At 44.1% G+C, this 19,230-nt stretch overlaps 1 protein-coding gene across 3 annotated transcripts in view; it reads left to right on the forward strand.

Annotated features, from left to right (window-relative positions):
• The first annotated feature begins 393 nt into the window (after nucleotides 1–393).
• Nucleotides 394–19,230, forward strand: part of dync1li1 (dynein, cytoplasmic 1, light intermediate chain 1) — an 87,124-nt gene continuing 68,287 nt past the window's right edge. For all 3 annotated transcript variants that reach the window (XM_070881293.1, XM_070881294.1, XM_070881295.1), the window contains exons 1-2: nucleotides 394–547; nucleotides 657–730. In XM_070881293.1, coding sequence (XP_070737394.1) covers nucleotides 417–547; nucleotides 657–730 — 205 coding nt within the window. In that variant the 5' untranslated portion in view covers nucleotides 394–416. The remainder of the gene's footprint in view (nucleotides 548–656; nucleotides 731–19,230) is intronic.

The following is a 19,230-nucleotide window of genomic DNA, read 5'->3' on the forward strand; positions in this document are numbered from 1 at the left end:
TAGTCGTATTTCTATATTTGCCAATTTGTCCCCTTTGCAGTGTATGGAGGTTTGGAAAGGGCTCGTTTCAGTGCTGTCGCCTCACTGGTGGATGAATCCAAAATTCTGAACACTAAGATCTGTTGGAATCGGTAAGGAGCGATATGAAAACAGACCGGGGACATAGACTTAAACTTTCTAAGTGTCCGCCCCGGCTCCCCCCCAAAAATGTTGGACATGCCGTGGTGCTACCCGCTTTGACAGAATCGCGGTTCTCCTTTACTCAACACCTTCCCTCTTTATCGGGATCACAGCCATCCCGTGTATCAGACTCCCCGCTCGATCTGGGCCTCCCCTTTACCCGGCGTGACCCGGCCCCGCCCTGTCTGCCGGCTCCTCCCGCCGCCGCCTCTCCCTTTCTCTCAGTGTGTGTGAAGATGGCGCCGATCGAAGCCAGCAAGTCCCGGCGGCGGGCCGGTCACGTCCCGGCAGCGCAGAACAAGTGCCCGGAGGGCGAGCGGCGGCGGTCGGCCACGGAGGAGGACGAGGAGGAAGAGAACAACCTGTGGTAAGGGCGGCTGACGGCGGGGCCCGGCTCTCCCTCCCTCCCGGAGCCGCGCTGTGTCCTGTTCTGTCCTCTCCCGGCCCGGCTGTACTGACCCTGTCTTCTGTTGCAGGTCCTCCATCCTGAGCGAGGTGTCCACCCGCTCCCGCTCCAAGCTGCCGTCCGGTAAAGCTGTGCTGGTGACGGGTGAGTGGAGAGGCCTCGGCCTGGGCCGCGATCGCTTCTTATTCCGCTTCTCTCGGCTCTTTGTCGGCGGTGCCGCCCCCTCGCTCCTGCTCCCCTCTCCCGGGGGATGGGCGGGGGCCCCTCCTGCTCCCCCTCTCCCCCGGGGGGCCCCTCCCTCCCCCCGGTCTCCACAACAACAAAAGGCTGTCGCCCTGTCCTGGGGGCTGCGGGTGGCTCGCTGGAGCCACACCTTCGCTGAGTTAACCGACCCGATCTCCCCCTCCTTTCCCCTCTCCGCCGGCTCACGTTTGACCGAGGCCGCTTCGCACTTTGGCTCCTTTCCCTCTGTCCTTAAACCGCAATGTGAACCGCGGCCATTCATTCGGCCGGCTCCCGAGGCCTGGCGTTGCCATGGGAAACCAGCCTGACGGGCGAAGATAAGGCCGAGCCCAACATCAGCCCCCGGCATCTCCCGCTTGCTTCTGTGCCTTCACCGGCTCTTTTTGTTTCTGTGACCCGATTGTCGAAGAAAGGCTGTATAGAATGAAAGCATAGTTATTTTTATTTTCGATACATTTTACGAGTCTTATGATTTTAAAGTCAATGAGCGTTATTGTTTGAATTGGAATACACAGGCCTGGATCAAAATATTTGGAATGGCTTGTTTTTTTGACCTATTTCTAAGTGGTCTCCGTCTCCAGTCTTCAAAGCTTCGCCCAAAGGCGGGGGTGGGGAGAGGAAGAGAACCGAAATACTGTTATACAAAATAGGGAACCCGACAATCTTCAATATTCAAGTTATTTTGGTTGGGAGTAACTCGTTAATAATTGGTGGAAAGGCGAGAAATAAGGAATAGAATCATAGAATAGTACAGCACAGGAGGAGGTCGTTCGGCCCTTCGAGTCTATACTGGCTCTTTCGAAGAGCAATCCAGTTAGTCCCACTTTCTCCCCATATCTCTGCAGTTTTTCTCCTTTCAAATATTTATCCAATTTCCTTTTGAAGGCTACTATTGAATCTGTAATCACCACCCTGTCAGGCAGGGCATTTCAAATCCTAATCACACGTTGCAGTTTTCCTCATATCATCTCTGGTTCTTTTGCCAATCACCTTAAATCTGTGCCCTCTGATTATTGACCCTTCAGCCATTGGAAACCGTTTCTCTTTATTTACTCTCTCTTTGTCTTTTCTTCTCTGAGGAGAATAACCTAGCTTCTTCAGTCTATCCACGTAACAGTAATCCCTCATCCCTGGAACCTTTCAAGGGATGTTGCCCATTGTTAGATTGTCATTTAGGGGTGGGACCTCGTTATGAGCTGATCATTCGAGTGAATGCATACGGTATCGGCAGTTTTTGCTGTGTACCAGTATGCCTTAATAAATGCTTTAATATGTTGTACTATAGACTACAATGGACAAGCTTATTTACTGCTGTTCTGCTGTAAAGTGTATTTTTGCTCGTCATAGGGGCATGAGAAGTTAGATCTCTATCTGCTGCATATTTGGTAAAGCATTGCTGGAGAATGTAGCAACAACAACTTACATTTAATGTTTAAAAAAAACCTATGCAATTTTTAAAAAGGTGTGGATTATTTTATATTGCATCCTGGGTAAAACCTTACAATAGTCTTAGTCATTCTCTCAAAATAGAGCCCAGTAGTTACATTTAATTTTTTGCTCGTCAGGGTATTTATTTTTGTGCTGTTCAAGGTGGAAAACATTATTGCTGGAGAATGTAGCAACAACAACTTGCATTTATCTAGTGCTTTTAATGTTGTAAAACATCCAAGGCACTTCACGGCAGCGTTGTCAAACAAAATTTGGCACCAAGTCACACGAGATATTAGGATTGATGACCAAAAATTTGGTCAGAGGTAAGTTTATAGGAGAGTCTTAATGGAGGGGAGGGGGAGGTTTAGGGAGGGAATTCCAGAGTTTGGGACCGAGGCTGCTGAAGACATGGCTGCCAGTGGAGTGATTTAAAATCGGGGATGCGCAAGAGGCCAGAATTGGAGGAGCGCAGAGATCTCTTGAGGGTTGTAGGGATGAAGTTAGGTTACTGAGATGGGGAGGGGAGAGGCCATGGTGGGATTTGTAAACCAGGATGAGAATTTTAAAAACAGGCTTTGCCAGACTGGGAGCCGATGCAGGTCAGCAAGCGCAGGGGTGATGGGTGAACAAGACTTGGTGCGAGTTACGGTATGTGCAGCAGAGTTTTGGATGATCTCAAGCTTACGGAGGATGCAAGGTGGGAGGCCAGCCAGGAGAGCATTTGGTGTCAGCATCAAGGGTTTTCAGCTGACATGCAATACTACAAATGTATTCCTCTGCTTTGATGCAACAAGATATTTTAGCCTAACCTCAAAAGTACCAAAACTGCATCAATATGAAGTTTTAAACTTCCCATACCTACCATCCTTCTGGATGCTCGGGTAGAGGTTGCCAAATTTGGGAAGTTTTGTACTGTGGGCTTATGTTCATTCGAAACTAGGTTGGAACTGTAGCAGCTCATTATATACAAAAGCTCTGCATCCTTACTGAGACTGTTACAATTGGAATAATTTGATTTTTGTCTATTCTACTAACCATTTTACTTGGTTCTGTTACGGCTAAATCATTGTATATTCAAGTGTCATTTGAGTTGTGTCAGCCGTGCCTCAGTTGGTAGCACCCTCGCCACTGAGTCAGAAGGTTGTGGGTTCAAGTGTCACCCGGAGACTTGAGCATAAAAATCTAGGCTGACATTCCAGTGCAGTGCTGAAGGAGTGCTGCACTGTCGGAGGTGCCGTCTTTCAGATGAGATATTAAATCGAGGCACCGTCTGCTCTCTCAGGTTGACATAAACGATCCCATGGCACTATTTCAAACGAGCAGGTGAGTTATCCGTGCTGTCCTGACCATTATTTATCCCTCAATCAACATCACTAAAAAACAGATTATCTGGTCATTATCACATTGCTGTTTGTCATCATCATCATCATTGGCAGTGCCTCGAAATTGAGGAAGACTTGCTTCCACTCTGAAAGTGAGTTCTCAGGTGACTGAACAGTCCAATACGGGAATTGTCTCTGTCACAGGTGGGACAGACAGTGGTTGAAGGAAAGGGTGGGTGGGGAGTCTGGTTTGCTGCACGCTCCTTCCGCTGCCTGCACTTGTTTTCTGCATGCTCTCGACGATGAGACTCAAAGTGCTCAGCGCCCTCCCAGATGCTCTTCCACCATTTAGGGTGGTCTTTGGCCAGGGATTCCCAGGTGTCGATTGGGATGTTGCACTTTATCAAGGAGGCTTTGAGGGTGGCAATTTCTTGCCCACTCACTTAGCCTGTCTATGTCCTTTTGCAGATTCTTTTGTGTCCTCACACTTTTCCTCCCATCTTTGTATCGTCAGCAAACTTGGCTACATTACACTCAGTCCCTTCTTCCAAGTCGTTAATCTAGATTGTAAATAGTTGGGGTCCCAGCACTGATCCCTGCGGCACCCCACTAGTTACTGGTTGCCAACCCAAGAATTAACCATTAATCACGACTCTCTGTTCCCTGTTATTTAGCCAATCCTCTATCCATGCTAATATATTACCCCCAATCCCGTGAACTTTTATCTTGTGTAGTAACCTTTTATATGGCACCTTGTCAAATGCCTTCTGGAAGTCCAAATACACCACATCCACTGGTTCCCCTTTATCCACCCTGTTCGTTACATCCTCAAAGAACTCCCAACAAATTTGTCAAACATGATTTCCCCTTCATAAATCCATGCTGACTCTGCCTGACTGACTGAATAATGCTTTTCCAAATGTCCTGCTACTGCTTCTTTAATAATGGACTCCAATATTTTCCCAACCACTAACTGGCTAACTGGTCTATAGTTTCCTGCTTTTTGTCTGCCTCCTTTTTTAACTAGGGGCGTTACATTTGCAGTTTTCCAGTCTGCTGGGACCTCCTCAGAATCCAGGGAATTTTGGTAAATTACAACCAATGCATCCACAATCCTTGCCGCTACTTCTCTTAAAATCCTAAGATGCAAGCCATCAGGTCCAGGGGATTTATCTGCCTTTAGTCTCATTATCTTACTGAGTACCACCTCCTTAGTGATTGTGTTAAGTTCCCCCCCGATAGTCCCTAGACTATCCACAGTCGGAATATTATTAGTGTCCTCTACCATAAAGACTGATTCAAAATATTTGTTCAGAGTTTCTGCCATCTCCATGTTCCCCATTACTAATTCCCGGGTCTCGTCCTCTAAGGGACCAGCATTTACTTTAGCCACTCTTTTCCTTTTTATATATCTAATAGAAACTCTTGCTATCTGTTTTTATATTTTGCGCTAGTTTACTTTCATAGTCTATCTTCCCTTTCTTCATTTTTTTAGTCGTTCTTTGCAGGCTTTTAAAAGCTTCCCAGTCTTCTATCCTCCCACTAGTTTTGGCCACTTTGTCTGCCCTTGTTTTTAATTGGATACTATCCTTTAGTTCTTTAGTTAGCCACGGATGGCTATCTTTTACACCCTTTCCTCCTCACTGGAATATATTTTTATTGAGAGTTGTGAAATATCTCCTTAAATGTACACCATTGTTAATCAAACATCCTAAACTTTAATCTATTTTCCCAGTCCACTTCACCCAACTCTGCCCTCATACCTTCATAGTCTCCTTTATTTAAGCTTAGTACGCTGGTTAGAGATCCAACTTTCTCACCCTCCATCTGAATTTGAAATTCAATCATGCTATGATCACTCATTTCGAGGGGATCCTTTACTAGGAGATTGTTTATTAATCTTGTCTCATTACACAGGACCAGATCTAAGATAGCCTGCCCCCTGGTTGGTTCCGTTACATACTGCTCAAGGAACCCATCCCTTATGCACTCTATGAACTTCTCCTCAAGGCTACCCTGACCTTTGATTTGTCCAATCAATATGGAGTTAAAATCACCCATGATTATTGCTGTTCCCTTTTTACAAGCCCCCACTATTTCCTGGCTTATGCTCCGACCAACAGAGTTGCTACTGTTAGGGGGCCTATAGACTATGCCCTCCAGTGACTTTTTCCCTTTATTGTTCCTTATCTCCACCCAAACTGTTTCAACGCTCTTATCGCTTTGGGACTCTTGTGTCGGTCGTGCGGACACTGTGGCCCGCTCAACGGAGCTGGCCGAGTATGGTCAGTGCTTCGTTCGTGTGTCTATCCTCCTTGGGGAGCTTGCTGTGCGCAAATTGGCTGCCGCGTTTCCTACATTACAACAGTGACTACACTTCAAAAAATACTTAATTGGCTGTGAAGTGCTTTGGGACATCCGGCGGTCATGAAATGCACTATATAAATGCAAATCTTTCTTTTTAAACTCACTCTCGACTCAGATAGCTGCACTTATCAACTCCCAACTGTCCAGCCTTTGGCCCTCCATTCACCATGACATTTCTGCAGCTACCGATCTGTTCAATCACACCCTCACCACCACCTTTGATGGTGTAGTCCCTGTTAAAACAATTACGCTCTCTCACCCTGGCTGTTCCCCCTGGTACAGCCCTGGTCTTCACTCTCTTAAGTCCAAGGGACGCAGACTTGAACAGACGTGATGGACAACTGGTTTAGCCATTCAAACCATGTAAAGATAAATCCTGCCTTCTATTCTCCACTGCAAACCGCCTTTTTAAACCCCTCTCCCCAGTCTCCACCCTCACCTCTGACAATAAGTGTGTGGAGTGGGTGGTGGCTTGACCCATCCACCTCCACGGAGGTGTGTGGGGGGCCTGACCCATCCACCTCCATGGCACGAACCTGGTATTGCAGTACTTCCAGGAACGGTGCAGTGGCTCTCGACCTTTTGGCTAAGAGCATTGGCGCAGAGTGATCCTTGATGTGTGCAAGGTGACCTCTGGCGTTTGTGATTTGACAAAGAATTGGAAAGATTGGCCACGAAAAATAAAAAATAAAAAAATAAGTGTGTGGAGCTCATGGACTTTTTTGTCTCTAAGATTGAGACCATCTGTTTGGCCGCCTCTGCCTCTTCCCTTCCTTCCCCTAGCTCACCGGGCCAAGCTTCCTCCAAGGATCCCTCCTGCCGTAGCCCAAATCTCACATCATTCTCCAGCTTCTCTCCGATCTCCCCTAATGAACTTTCTGAGCTCATCCTGTCTGAGACCCACTTCCTGCTCCCTTGACCCTATTCCACTAAACCACCCAACTTCTTTTTCTGGCTCCCATGTTAACTGATGTTGATAACGGTTCTCTCTCCTCCGGTACTGTCCCCCTCTTCCTTAAATCATCACCCCTCTCAAAAAAACCAACCTTTGACCCCTCTGTCCTTGCAAACTACTGCCCCATCTCCAACCTCCCTCTCCTCTTCAAAGTCCTTGAATGTGTTGTCGCCTCCCATCTTTCCCGCAATTCCATGTTTGCATCCCTCCAATCTGGATTCCGCGCCTGCCACAGTACCGAAACAGCTCAACAAAGTTACAAATGACATCCTTTGTGACTGACACAGGCAAACGATCCCTCCTCGTCATTCTTGACTTGTCTGCAGCGTTTGGACTGTTCAGTCACCTAAGAACTCACTTTTAGAGTGGAAGCAAATCTTCCTCGATTTCGAGGGACTGCCTATGATGATGATGCAGCATTTGACACTGTTGACCACTCTATCCTTCTCCATCATTTTTCCACTGTCGTCCAGCTGGGTGGGACTGCACTTGCCTGGTTCCATTCTTGCCTGTCTAACCATAGCCTAAGAATCACCTGCAACGGCTTCTCTTCCACCCCAGCATTGTTACTTCTGTTGTCCCCCAACGATCTATCCTTGGTCCCCTCCTATTTCCCATCTACATATTGCCCCTTGGCGACATCATCTGAAAACACAGCATCAATTTCCACATGTACGCTGATGATACCCAGCTCTACCTCAATACTTCTCTCGACCTCTCCACAGTCTCTAAATTATCAGACTGCTTGTCCGGATGAGCAGAAATTTTCTCCAATTGAATATTGGGAAGACCGAAGCCATTATTTTCAATCCCCGCCACAAACTCCGTTCCCTAGCTACTTCCCAATTTCTGTCTGAGGCTGAACCAGTCTGTTCGCAAACTTGGTGTCACAGTTGACCCTGAAATGAACTTTCGACCACATATCCGTAGCATAACTAAGACTGCCTATTTCCACCTCTGTAACTTCGCCTGTCTCCACCCTTGCCTCAGCTCATCCGCTGATGAAACCCTCATCCGTGCGTTTATTAACTCTAGACTTGACTATTCCAAAGCACTTCTAGCTGGCCCCCCACATCCTACCCTACGTAAACTAGAGGTGATCCAAAACTCGGCTGCCCGTATCCTAACTCGCACCATGTCCCGCTCACCCATCACCCCTGTGCTTGCTGACCTACATTGGCTTCCGGTTAAGCAATGCCTCGATTTCAAAATTTTCATATTTATAAATCCCTCCATAGCCTGGCTCCTCTCTATCTCTGTAATCTCCTCCAGCCCCATAACTCTCCAAGATGTCTGTGCTCCTCTAAATCTGTCCTCTTGAGCATCCCTGATTGTAATCGTTCAACCATCTGTTGTCTAGGTCTCTGGAACTCCCTGCCTAAACCTCTCTGCCTCTCTACCTCTCTTTCCTCCTTCAAGACACTCCTTAAGACCTACCTCTTTGACTAAGCTTTTAGTCACATGTGCTAATTTCTACTTGTGCTGCTCGGTGCCAAATTGTTTTATCTCATAATACTCCTGTGAAGCGCCTTGGGATGTTTCACTACGTTAAAGGCGCTACATAAATGCAAGTTGTTATTAAAGATGTCAGCCATGGCTTAGTGGCAGCAAACACATTTTTGAGTCAGAAGGTTGTGGATTCAACCTCAACTCCAGAGACATGAGCACATAATCAAGCCCGATACCTCAATGCAATACTGAGGGAATGCTGCACTGTCGGAGGTACCGTCTTTCAGATGAGACGTTAAACTGAGGCCCCGCAAATGCCCTCACATGTAGTTTCAGTTAACACAAGTGAACTATTAAGAATACGTTGTTTTGTTGGCGATGTTGCCATCCTGAGACATCTAGCAATCAAACCTACTGTCCCAAAAAAGACCTCCAGGCCTCAATCACATACATTGTTTGAATGGAATAAGACGGTCTGATTCATTGATCTGTACCAAATAATTTGAATGAACTGTTCAGGTCCCAAAATACAGTGGTAGCAATCAGACCGCAGAAACGGGGGGCATCCCTGAAGTATGGGTAAACTACCTTTGTCATGAGGTGTGAATAGTAACCATACTGTTACTTGCAGCAACATTTAGCAGTAACTGATCTTAACATTGTGTGTTTCATGGAAGAATTTGACACATAATTTAATGTAGATAATCTGCTTGTTACATAGTCTTTGTTTCTTTTAGAAACATAGAAAATAGGTGCAGGAGTAGGCCATTCGGCACTTCGAGCCTGCGCCGCCATTCAATGAGTTCATGGCTGAACATGCAACTTCAGTACCCCATTCCTGCTTTCTCGCCATACCCCTTGATCCCCCTAGTAGTAAGGACTACATCTAACTCCTTTTTGAATATATTTAGTGATTGGCCTCAACAACTTTCTGTGGTAGAGAATTCCACAGGTTCACCACTCTCTGGGTGAAGAAGTTTCTCCTCATCTCGGTCCTAAATGGCTTACCCCTTATCCTTAGACTGTGACCCCTGGTTCTGGACTTCCCCAACATTGGGAACATTCTTCCTGCATCTAACCTGTTTAAACTCGTCAGAATTTTAAATGTTTCTATGAGATCCCCTCTCATTCTTCTGAACTCCAGTGAATACAAGCCCAGTTGATCCAGTCTTTCTTGATATGTCAGTCCCACCATCCTGGGAATCAGTCTGGTGAAGCTTCGCTGCACTCCCTCAATAGCAAGAATGTCCTTCCTCAAGTTAGGAGACCAAAACTGTACACAATACTCCAGGTGCGGCCTCACCAAGGCCCTGTACAACTGTAGCAACACCTCCCTGCCCCTGTACTCAAATCTCCTCGCTATGAAGGCCAACATGCCATTTGCTTTCTTAACCGCCTGCTGTACCTGCATGCCAACCTTCAATGACTGATGTACCATGACACCCAGGTCTCGTTGCACCTCCCCTTTTCCTAATCTGTCATCATTCAGATAATAGTCTGTCTCTCTTTTTACCACCAAAGTGGATAACCTCACATTTATCCACATTATACTTCATCTGCCATGCATTTGCTCACTCGCCTAACCTCATAAAGTAACTTCATACAACTTGATAAACCGCAGTTATGTTGGTATTAAGATTCGCATATTTTTTGCAGACTACTTTATCCTGCATATAATCTGCTTGGACTTCCTATTGATACTTTCGTTGTTTTTAAAGAAAGGCTTTTTATTTTAGTGTTGAGTGGTGGTGGAATGATTAGCATTGATGCTTTGATCCCTCAGCTCTTCATTGTTGAAAGCTTTGTTTATGATCGTGGGACCCTCTACTTACAGTAGGAGCTGTAAAATAGCACGTTTACGTGCCAGCAATTGTACTCTGAATTGCTCTCGTGTTTACTGCAGATTGGGACGACCAGTTCATTCTTTCACTTCCAAAACCTGATCTGAGTTCCTTTGCTTGATAATGTCACAACAGTTTAGTAGATTTTTGAAACACAAATTAAAATACAGATGCGCAGATAGAAAAAAGACCTATTTAGAAAACTTACAACCTAGGACTTGTGCAGGTGATTGGAACAAGATCGAGTGCCATTGTAGCACCACAGGTCTGTGGCATTAAATCCTGGAATGGTTTCATCCAGGTTTCACTAGATACTGTGAAAATGATGTCCGAGAGAAGGAAAACAAAATGTCCCAAAGTAAGAATCTTGTCCATATTGCATGCAACTTGATAGTTGAATAGAAAATGGGTAACTGTTAGCCCGTGATGATCAAAGAGAATGTATCCACAACGTGCATTTATATTGCACCTTTAATATAGAAAAGCATACCAAAGTGCTTTGCAGAAATAAGAACATAAGAAATATGAGCAGGATTAGGCCATTGGGATATAATTTAAAATTCTGTGTCATAGATGCAAAACCTATAAAATGCCAAGCAAATATCACTGCTATGCACATGTGTAGGGAATAAACCCTACATAATAGTCCCTACAATTTGGTAGTCATAACTTCTGCAGTGATACAACAAACTGTATAAAACACGCTTCAAACATATTTTTTGTATAGTACGCAGACAGTTTCAGATGTCTAATTTACCGAAATGCCATACCGTATATCCATTATAAGACCATAAGAACATAATAGGAGTAGGCCATACAGCCCCTCGAGCCTGCTCCGTCATTCAATAAGATCATGGCTGATCTGATCATGATTCAGCTCCACATCCCCGCCAGCTCCCCATAACCCCTTATCGTTTAAGAAACTGACTATTTCTGTCTTAAACTTATTCAATGTCCCAGCTTCCACAGCTCTGTGAAGCAGCGAATTCCACAGATTTACAACCCTCAGAAGAAATTTCTCCTCATCTCAGTTTTAAATGGGTGGCCCCTTATTCTAAGATCGTGCCCTCTAGTTCTAGTCTCCTCCATCAGTGGAAACATCCTCCTGCGTCCACCTTGTCAAGCCCCCTCATAATCTTATACGTTTCAATAAATTACCTCCTTTTTCTGAATTCCACTGAGTAGAGGCCCAATCTACTCGACCTTTCCTCATGTCAACCCCCTCATCCCCGGAATCAACCTAGTGAACCTTCTCTGAACTGCCTCCAAAGCAACTATATCCTTTTGTAAATATGGAAATCGAACCTGCATGCAGTGTTCCAGGTGTAGCCTCATCAATACCTGATATAGCTGGAGTAAGACTTTCCTGCTTTTATACTCCATCCCCTTTGCAATAAAGGCCAAGATTCCATTGGCCTTCCTGATCACTTGCTGTACCTGCATACTATCCTTTTGTTTCATGAACAAGTACCCCCAGGTCCCGCTGTACTGCAGCACTTTGCAATCTTTCTCCATTTAAATAATAACTTGCTCTTTGATTTTTTTTCTGCCAAAGTGCATTATCCCACACTTTCCAACATTATACTCCATCTGCCAAATTTTTGCCCACTCACTTAGCCTGTTTATGTCCTTTTGCAGATTTTTTGTGTCCTCCTCACACATTGCTTTTCCTCCCATCTTTGTATTGTCAGCAAACTTGGCTACGATACACTCAGTCTCTTCTTCCAAGTCGTTAATATAGATTATAAATAGTTGGGATTCCAGCACTAATCCCTGTGGCACCCCACTAGTTACTGGTTGCTAACCAGAGAATGAACTATTTATCCCGACTCTCTGTTCTCTGTTAGTTAGCCAATCCTCTATCCATGCTAATATATTACCCCCAACCCCCATGAACTTTTATCTTGCGCAATAACCTTTTATGTGGCACCTTGTCAAATGTCTTGAAGTTCAAATACACCACATCCACTGGTTCCCCTTTATCCACCCTGTTCGTAACATCCTCAAAGAACTCCAGTAAATTTGTCACACATGACTTCCCCTTCATAAATTCATGCTGACTCTGCCTGACCGAATTTTGCTTTTCCAAATGTCCTGCTACTGCTTCTTTAATAATGGACTCCAACATTTTCCTAACCACAGATGTTGGACTAACTAATCTATAGTTTCCTGCTTTTTGTCTGCCTCCTTTTTACATTTGCAGTTTTCTAATCTGCTGGGACCTCCCCAGAATCCAGGGAATTGTCCTTTCATTATTATAATTTCATGACCCAGGAAAGTGACTAATTAACTACAATGATTAATTATAGTAACTTTGTTAGGAACATTTGTTGTTTTAAAGAACGCAACATAAACATATGTTTAACTTCATTGTGCCAGACTGTCCTAAGTTGCATGTGTCTGTGAGTCTTTTGTAGTTGTGAAGTAACTCTTAATGTACTGCATCCTAGGTGATATTACTATGTATTTCCAGTCAGCAGTTGTTGCAAATGACCAATATCAAAACCAGTTTAAAGCAAGTCTAATAACTGGGATTATGAACAACGATTAAATATATTAGGTTCTGGGAAAATGTTACTAGTAGTTGATAGGTTAGATTAGCAGAACCAGAAACGTCCATAAGCAAGCTGCCAATCACTAATGTTTGCATTATAATTGTATTGACCAGATTCCTATTTTTAATAGGGCACTGACTTTTAACGAAAAATCGGATTCAAATTCTTATTTTTTCCCCTCCATGATTAATTTAATTGTTTTGAAACTTTCACAAAATGGCAGCCAACAGTGCAGACCTTCACAGATGGCTTCTGACTTGCGTTTAGCCAATTCACTCAAAGTCTCACTGGAAGCAATTAAGTTACACCACGCTGTAGTTAGCCTTAAATAGGTTTACAATCTGACCCCCACGGGGGCAGTGGGCATAAGTGTAGCAGAACAGAAAATTGAAGCGTGTTGTTCAACAACTCTTTGTCATCTGGGGATATAAATCAGCACAGTCCATTTTTTAAAAAACTGTTGTCACATTAAATGGAAAACTACAGATAAGGTATAATATAGTAAAAGAATATCCAAATGATATCCAACTTCATTAGATTATTTAGGAAACTAGCATAATTGTAAAATTTCCATTTTCAAATACATTTTAATTTATGCCAGTGCCCAGGAACATATTTTGAATGCTACCTAAGAACATACAAGATCTTTTTGGCAAAAACCTCATTAAGGTCTGGGAGCTCTGCCATTAACAGATCACTTCTTGTGTCTGTGTAGACCTAAAAAGAACAGCTGGTGCTACTTGGATCAAATTATCTTGTGGCAGCTAGATTTTTGTTTTTATGACCTTTCATCACCAACAACAACTTGTATTTATATGGCACCTTTAATGTAGTAAAATATCTCAAGGTGCTTCACAGGAGTATTATAAGACAAAAGATTTGATACCGAGTCACGTATGGAGAAATTAGGACAGATGACCAAAAGCTTGGTCAAAGAGGTCGGTTTTAAGGAGCATCATAAAGGAGGAAAGAGAGACGGAGAGGTTTAGGGATGTATTTTTCATGATGTCGGTTATTGTATCAATTGGGACTGAACATTCATACATATATGAATGCTGCGGGCACCTGGATTGCCTGATGCTTGAAAGACATTTTTATCTTTGGCTATACAGTACCGCTGTGTTGCCAACTTCCCCTTCTAGATTCCTGGAAAGTAACAATTTTTTTTAGCAATAGTGAAAAGTCATTTTGCCACAAGTCTTTCCCATTTTTATTGATCTCAATCCCATCCTCTCGCCCATGTCTCTCATTCCTCTCAGAAGCTGATGTAGTTGCCTCCTTACTCCATATATGCTGAGTCTTTCAATGGCCTTCCCAACAAATCTTTTTTAATTCCCTTCATACTTTTAACAGTGTGAAAAGCAGAGAACTAAAGATTATAAGAAAAATCCACAGCTCTCTTAGACAATTTTTCAGAACTGCAAAGACTGGTTTCATCACCTAAGATTAAATGCGTTCTTCACATGCTTTGTTCATATGTGTGTTGGGGGCAGTTCAGAGAATGTTCACTAGGTTGATTCCTGAGATGAAGGGGTTCTCCCATGAAGAACGGTTGAGTAGGTTGGGCCTATACTCATTGGAGTTTAGAAGAATGAGAGATGATCTTACTGAAACATAAGATTCTGAGCGGGTTGACAGGGTAGATGTATAGAGGATGTTTCCCCTCATGGGGAAATCTAGAACTAGGGGGCATAGCTGCAGAATAAGGGGATGCCCATTTAATGAGGAATTTCTCTGAGGGTCGTGAATCTTTGGAATTCTCTACCCTAGAGAGCTATGGAGGCTGGGACTTTGAATATATTTAAGGTGGAGATAGACAGATTTTTGAATGATAAAGGAGTCAAGGGTTATGGGGAATAGGCGGGGAAATGGCGTTGAGGCCAGAATCAGATCAGCCATGATCTTACTGAATGGCGGAGCAGGCTCGAGAGGCCAAATGGCCTATTCCTGCTCCTATTTCTTATGTTCTTATACAGGTTGTACCTCTCCAGTCCAGGACACTCTTTTTTTTAGTCCAAAAACATCCCTGGTCTGGCATCATTCCTCGCGGTGGTGACTTCCCGCGCCGTTCATGGAGGTAAGCGGGCCGGGAAAGGAAAGGGAAGGGCAGGCAGCTGACTGAGGCGCTGAGGATTGAACAAAACTGAGATTAGAAACATAGAAAATAGGTGCAGGAGTAGGCCATTCGGCCCTTCTAGCCTGCACCGCCATTCAATGAGTTCATGGCTGAACATGCAACTTCAGTACCCCATTCCTGCTTTCTCGCCATACCCCTTGATCCCCCTAGTAGTAAGGACTTCATCTAACTCCTTTTTGAATATATTTAGTGAATTGGCCTCAACAACTTTCTGTGGTAGAGAATTCCACAGGTTCACCACTCTCTGGGTGAAGAAATTCCTCCTCAACTCGGTCCTAAATGGCTTACCCCTTATCCTTAGACTGTGTCCCCTGGTTCTGGACTTCCCCAACATTGGGAACATTCTTCCTGCATCTAACCTGTCTAACCCCGTCAGAATTTTAAACGTTTCTATGAGGTCCCCTCTCATTCTTCTGAACTCCAGTGGATACAAGCCCAGTTGATCCAGTCTTTCTTGATAGGTCAGTCCCGCCATCCCGGGAATCAGTCTGGTGAACCTTCGCTGCACTCCCTCAATAGCAAGAATGTCCTTCCTCAAGTTAGGAGACCAAAACTGTACACAATACTCCAGGTGTGGCCTCACCAAGGCCCTGTACAACTGTAGTAACACCTCCCTGCCCCTGTACTCAAATCCCCTCGCTATGAAGGCCAACATGCCATTTGCTTTCTTAACTGCCTGCTGTACCTGCATGCCAACCTTCAATGACTGATGTACCATGACACCCAGGTCTCTTTGCACCTCCCCTTTTCCTAATCTGTCACCATTCAGATAATAGTCTGTCTCTCTGTTTTTACCACCAAAGTGGATAACCTCACATTTATCCACATTATACTTCATCTGCCATGCATTTGCCCACTCACCTAACCTATCCAAGTCGCTCTGCAGCCTCATAGCATCCTCCTCGCAGCTCACACTGCCACCCAACTTAGTGTCATCCGCAAATTTGGAGATACTACATTTAATCCCCTTGTCTAAATCATTAATGTACAATGTAAACAGCTGGGGCCCCAGCACAGAATCTTGTGGTACCCCACTAGTCACTGCCTGCCATTCTGAAAAGTCCCCATTTACTCCTACTCTTTGCTTCCTGTCTGACAACCAGTTCTCAATCCATGTCAGCACACTACCCCCAATCCCATGTGCTTTAACTTTGCACATTAATCTCTTGTGTGGGACCTTGTCGAAAGCCTTCTGAAAGTCCAAATATACCACATCAACTGGTTCTCCCTTGTCCACTTTACTGGAAACATCCTCAAAAAATTCCAGAAGATTTGTCAAGCATGATTTCCCTTTCACAAATCCATGCTGACTTGGACCTATCATGTCACCTCTTTCCAAATGCACTGCTATGACATCCTTAATAATTGATTCCATCATTTTACCCACTACCGATGTCAGGCTGACTGGTCTATAATTCCCTGTTATATCTCTCCCTCCTTTTTTAAAAAGTGGGGTTACATTGGCTACCCTCCACTCCATAGGAACTGATCCAGAGTCAATGGAATGTTGGAAAATGACTGTCAATGCATCCACTATTTCCAAGGCCACCTCCTTAAGTACTCTGGGATGCAGTCCATCAGGCCCTGGGGATTTATCGGCCTTCAATCCCATCAATTTCCCCAACACAATTTCCCGATTAATAAGGATTTCCCTCGGTTCCTCCTCCTTACTAGACCCTCCGACCCCTTTGATATTCGGAAGGTTGTTTGTGTCCTCCTTAGTGAATACCGAACCAAAGTACTTGTTCAATTGGCCCGCCATTTCTTTGTTCCCCGTTATGACTTCCCCTGATTCTGACTGCAGGAGACCTACGTTTGTCTTTACTAACCTTTTTCTCTTTACATATCTGAGCAACGAAATGCTGCACAGAACGCAGCCAGGTTGTTGTCAGCAGTTGCCTCCAGAAAAAGAACGCCAAACCAGCACAGTGAAAGAGAGAGGCCCAAGATTTCAGCGTGGTGTTTTCTCGTGCATCCTGGCTCTGTGCAGAGCTGCTGCTTTGTGTGGGTGGTGTCCTGGGGTCGGGACTCCATCTTGTCTGGAAAAGATCAGCAAACCAGCGCGAAGAGTGAGGCTGGAGTTTTGCAGCCGGAGCATGGTGAAGGCATTCAGGGGCCCGAGCACTTTCATCAGGACCTGGCAAGTCTAGGGTTGGCGTGTTCTCCCGTGCCGGAAAACTCTCTGGTCCGTCACCGGTCAGGTCCCAAGGTTGCCGGACTAGAGAGGTACAACCTGTATACTTTTTGATGCTTTTTTAAATAGTGGGCAATTTGAGATACCTGTACTGTATTTCAAACATTTCCTTCAGTGTAAGACTCGCAACATTAATATCTCCAAACGATCTCTAAAGGAGCATTTGTTAAAGCCGTTAAGAGTCAACCATGTAGCTGCTGACTAATGTTTAAGCTAACAGTGCTTAATTTGCTTCAATAGAAAACAATGCAAACTTCTCCTATTTTTCAGGTCCAAATCACCAAAAAATGATGTGGTGTGAGACCTCTTCTAATAAGGGGCCTTGTACCATTTCACCTTCATATTGGCCTAATGGTCATAGTTTTTACAACAAGCAATATAATCATTTGCATAGGCCGAACACATGAATTGGCTCCAAAATAACTTACGTTTGTGCTTTATGTTGTCTCTACACACACAAAACATTGTCCAATTCGCTTTAGGAAGAATGTGAAGGCTTTTGAGAGGGTACAGAAGAGATTTACTAGAGTGGTTCCAGGGATGAGGGATTACAGTTACGTGGGTTGACTAGAGAAGCTGGGGTTGTTCTCCTTAAAGCAGAGAAGGCCAAGAGGAGATTTGATGGAGGTGTTTAAAATAATGAAGGGTTTAGCTAGAGTAAACTAAGTGAAACTGTTTCCAATGGCTGACTGGTCGATAAACAAAGGGCACAGATTTAAGGTGATTAACCAGAGGCAACATGAGGAAATATGTTTTTTATGCAACGAGTAGTTATGGTTTGGAATGCACTCTGATAGGATGGTGGATACAGGTTCGATAGTAACCTTCACAATGAAATTGGATAAATACCTGTACTTGAAAGAGAAAAAATTGCAGGGCTATGGCAAAAGAACAGGGGAGCAGGACTAACTGGATTGCTCTTCAAAAGAGCTGGGGCAGACTGAATGGTCTCCTGTTCTGTACTATTCGATGAAAAACTGTGTATAATCCTGTGTCTTACTATATTCCTTCTATAAAATTGTACCAGACACTTGGGAGTCTCTGGACTTGAGCAAAAAGTCATTTGCTGACCTTTATGCCTATTATAGGAGCACTATGATCAGCAGAGAAATATTGTTAAAATGAAGTCTGTGTACAAATTCTTTCTGATCATAAAAAGCAGAAATAAAGCTAAAGCAGATTGCCAGTGTCTTTTGAACCCTGAGGTGTACTGTCTTGGAAAATACTAGTGCTTATTTTTCTAATTTTTGATTCCTCCTGTTCTGAAGATAATCATGATTCTAGGGACACCAGCAGCCCTCTAGCACATAATCCAAGTGTATTCCATCATGTGTGGTGAGTGTTGGCAGGCTGTTTCACCATGGAGGAGCATCCTAGCCCAACTTGAACATGGTGCAACACACCCAGAAATGTTAACTGCAAATATACAAAAATAATAGACTGGAAATGACCAGCTAGTTCAACGAACCTGCCCATAGCCTAAAGCATCATCATTTGCAATAACACACACACCAACAGCCAAATAATCTCCTGGGACAGGCAAAAAAAAAAGATTTAAAAAAAAAAACTAATTTAGGGGTGTGAAAATTCCTTTCCAACGTCGTACGGCGATTAAGACTGGTTCAGGAGTCTGCATTGACCATGACTTACTTTAATTCCACCTACCCTTTGTCGACGGTCATATCTGCCCCAGCTAGGAACTGGTCCAACTCTTGAATGAATGCAGCAAATCTGCACTCTCCTCAAGAGCAGACAACCTGTTCCATTGGTCTACTATGCTCTGGGAAAAGAATCTTTTGACATTTAATCTAGTTGTGCCCTTTTGTAACTTATACACTTGACTCCTGGTCCTGGTCCTTCCTAACCTATCTAATTGCAATGATGCTCACATTTCTAGTCATTTTCAGTGCTTCTGTCCGATCACCCAAGTCTACACAGTTCTAAAGTAAATAGATCCAGCTGATCCTATCTGGATAGCTAAGGTGTTTTAAGCTCGGTATCATTCTTGTGGCCCTCATCTGAATCTTTTCCAAAGCCTCTAGATCACCCACCATGTATGGGGGCCAAAAGTGGTTCGAATATTCTAAATGAGGCCTAATCAAAGTCTTGAACAGGACAAAGTGGTTTGTTATGCTTTATATTGAATTGCC

Source organism: Pristiophorus japonicus, chromosome 5, assembly GCF_044704955.1.
Source record: "Pristiophorus japonicus isolate sPriJap1 chromosome 5, sPriJap1.hap1, whole genome shotgun sequence".
NCBI classification, from domain to species: domain Eukaryota; kingdom Metazoa; phylum Chordata; class Chondrichthyes; family Pristiophoridae; genus Pristiophorus; species Pristiophorus japonicus.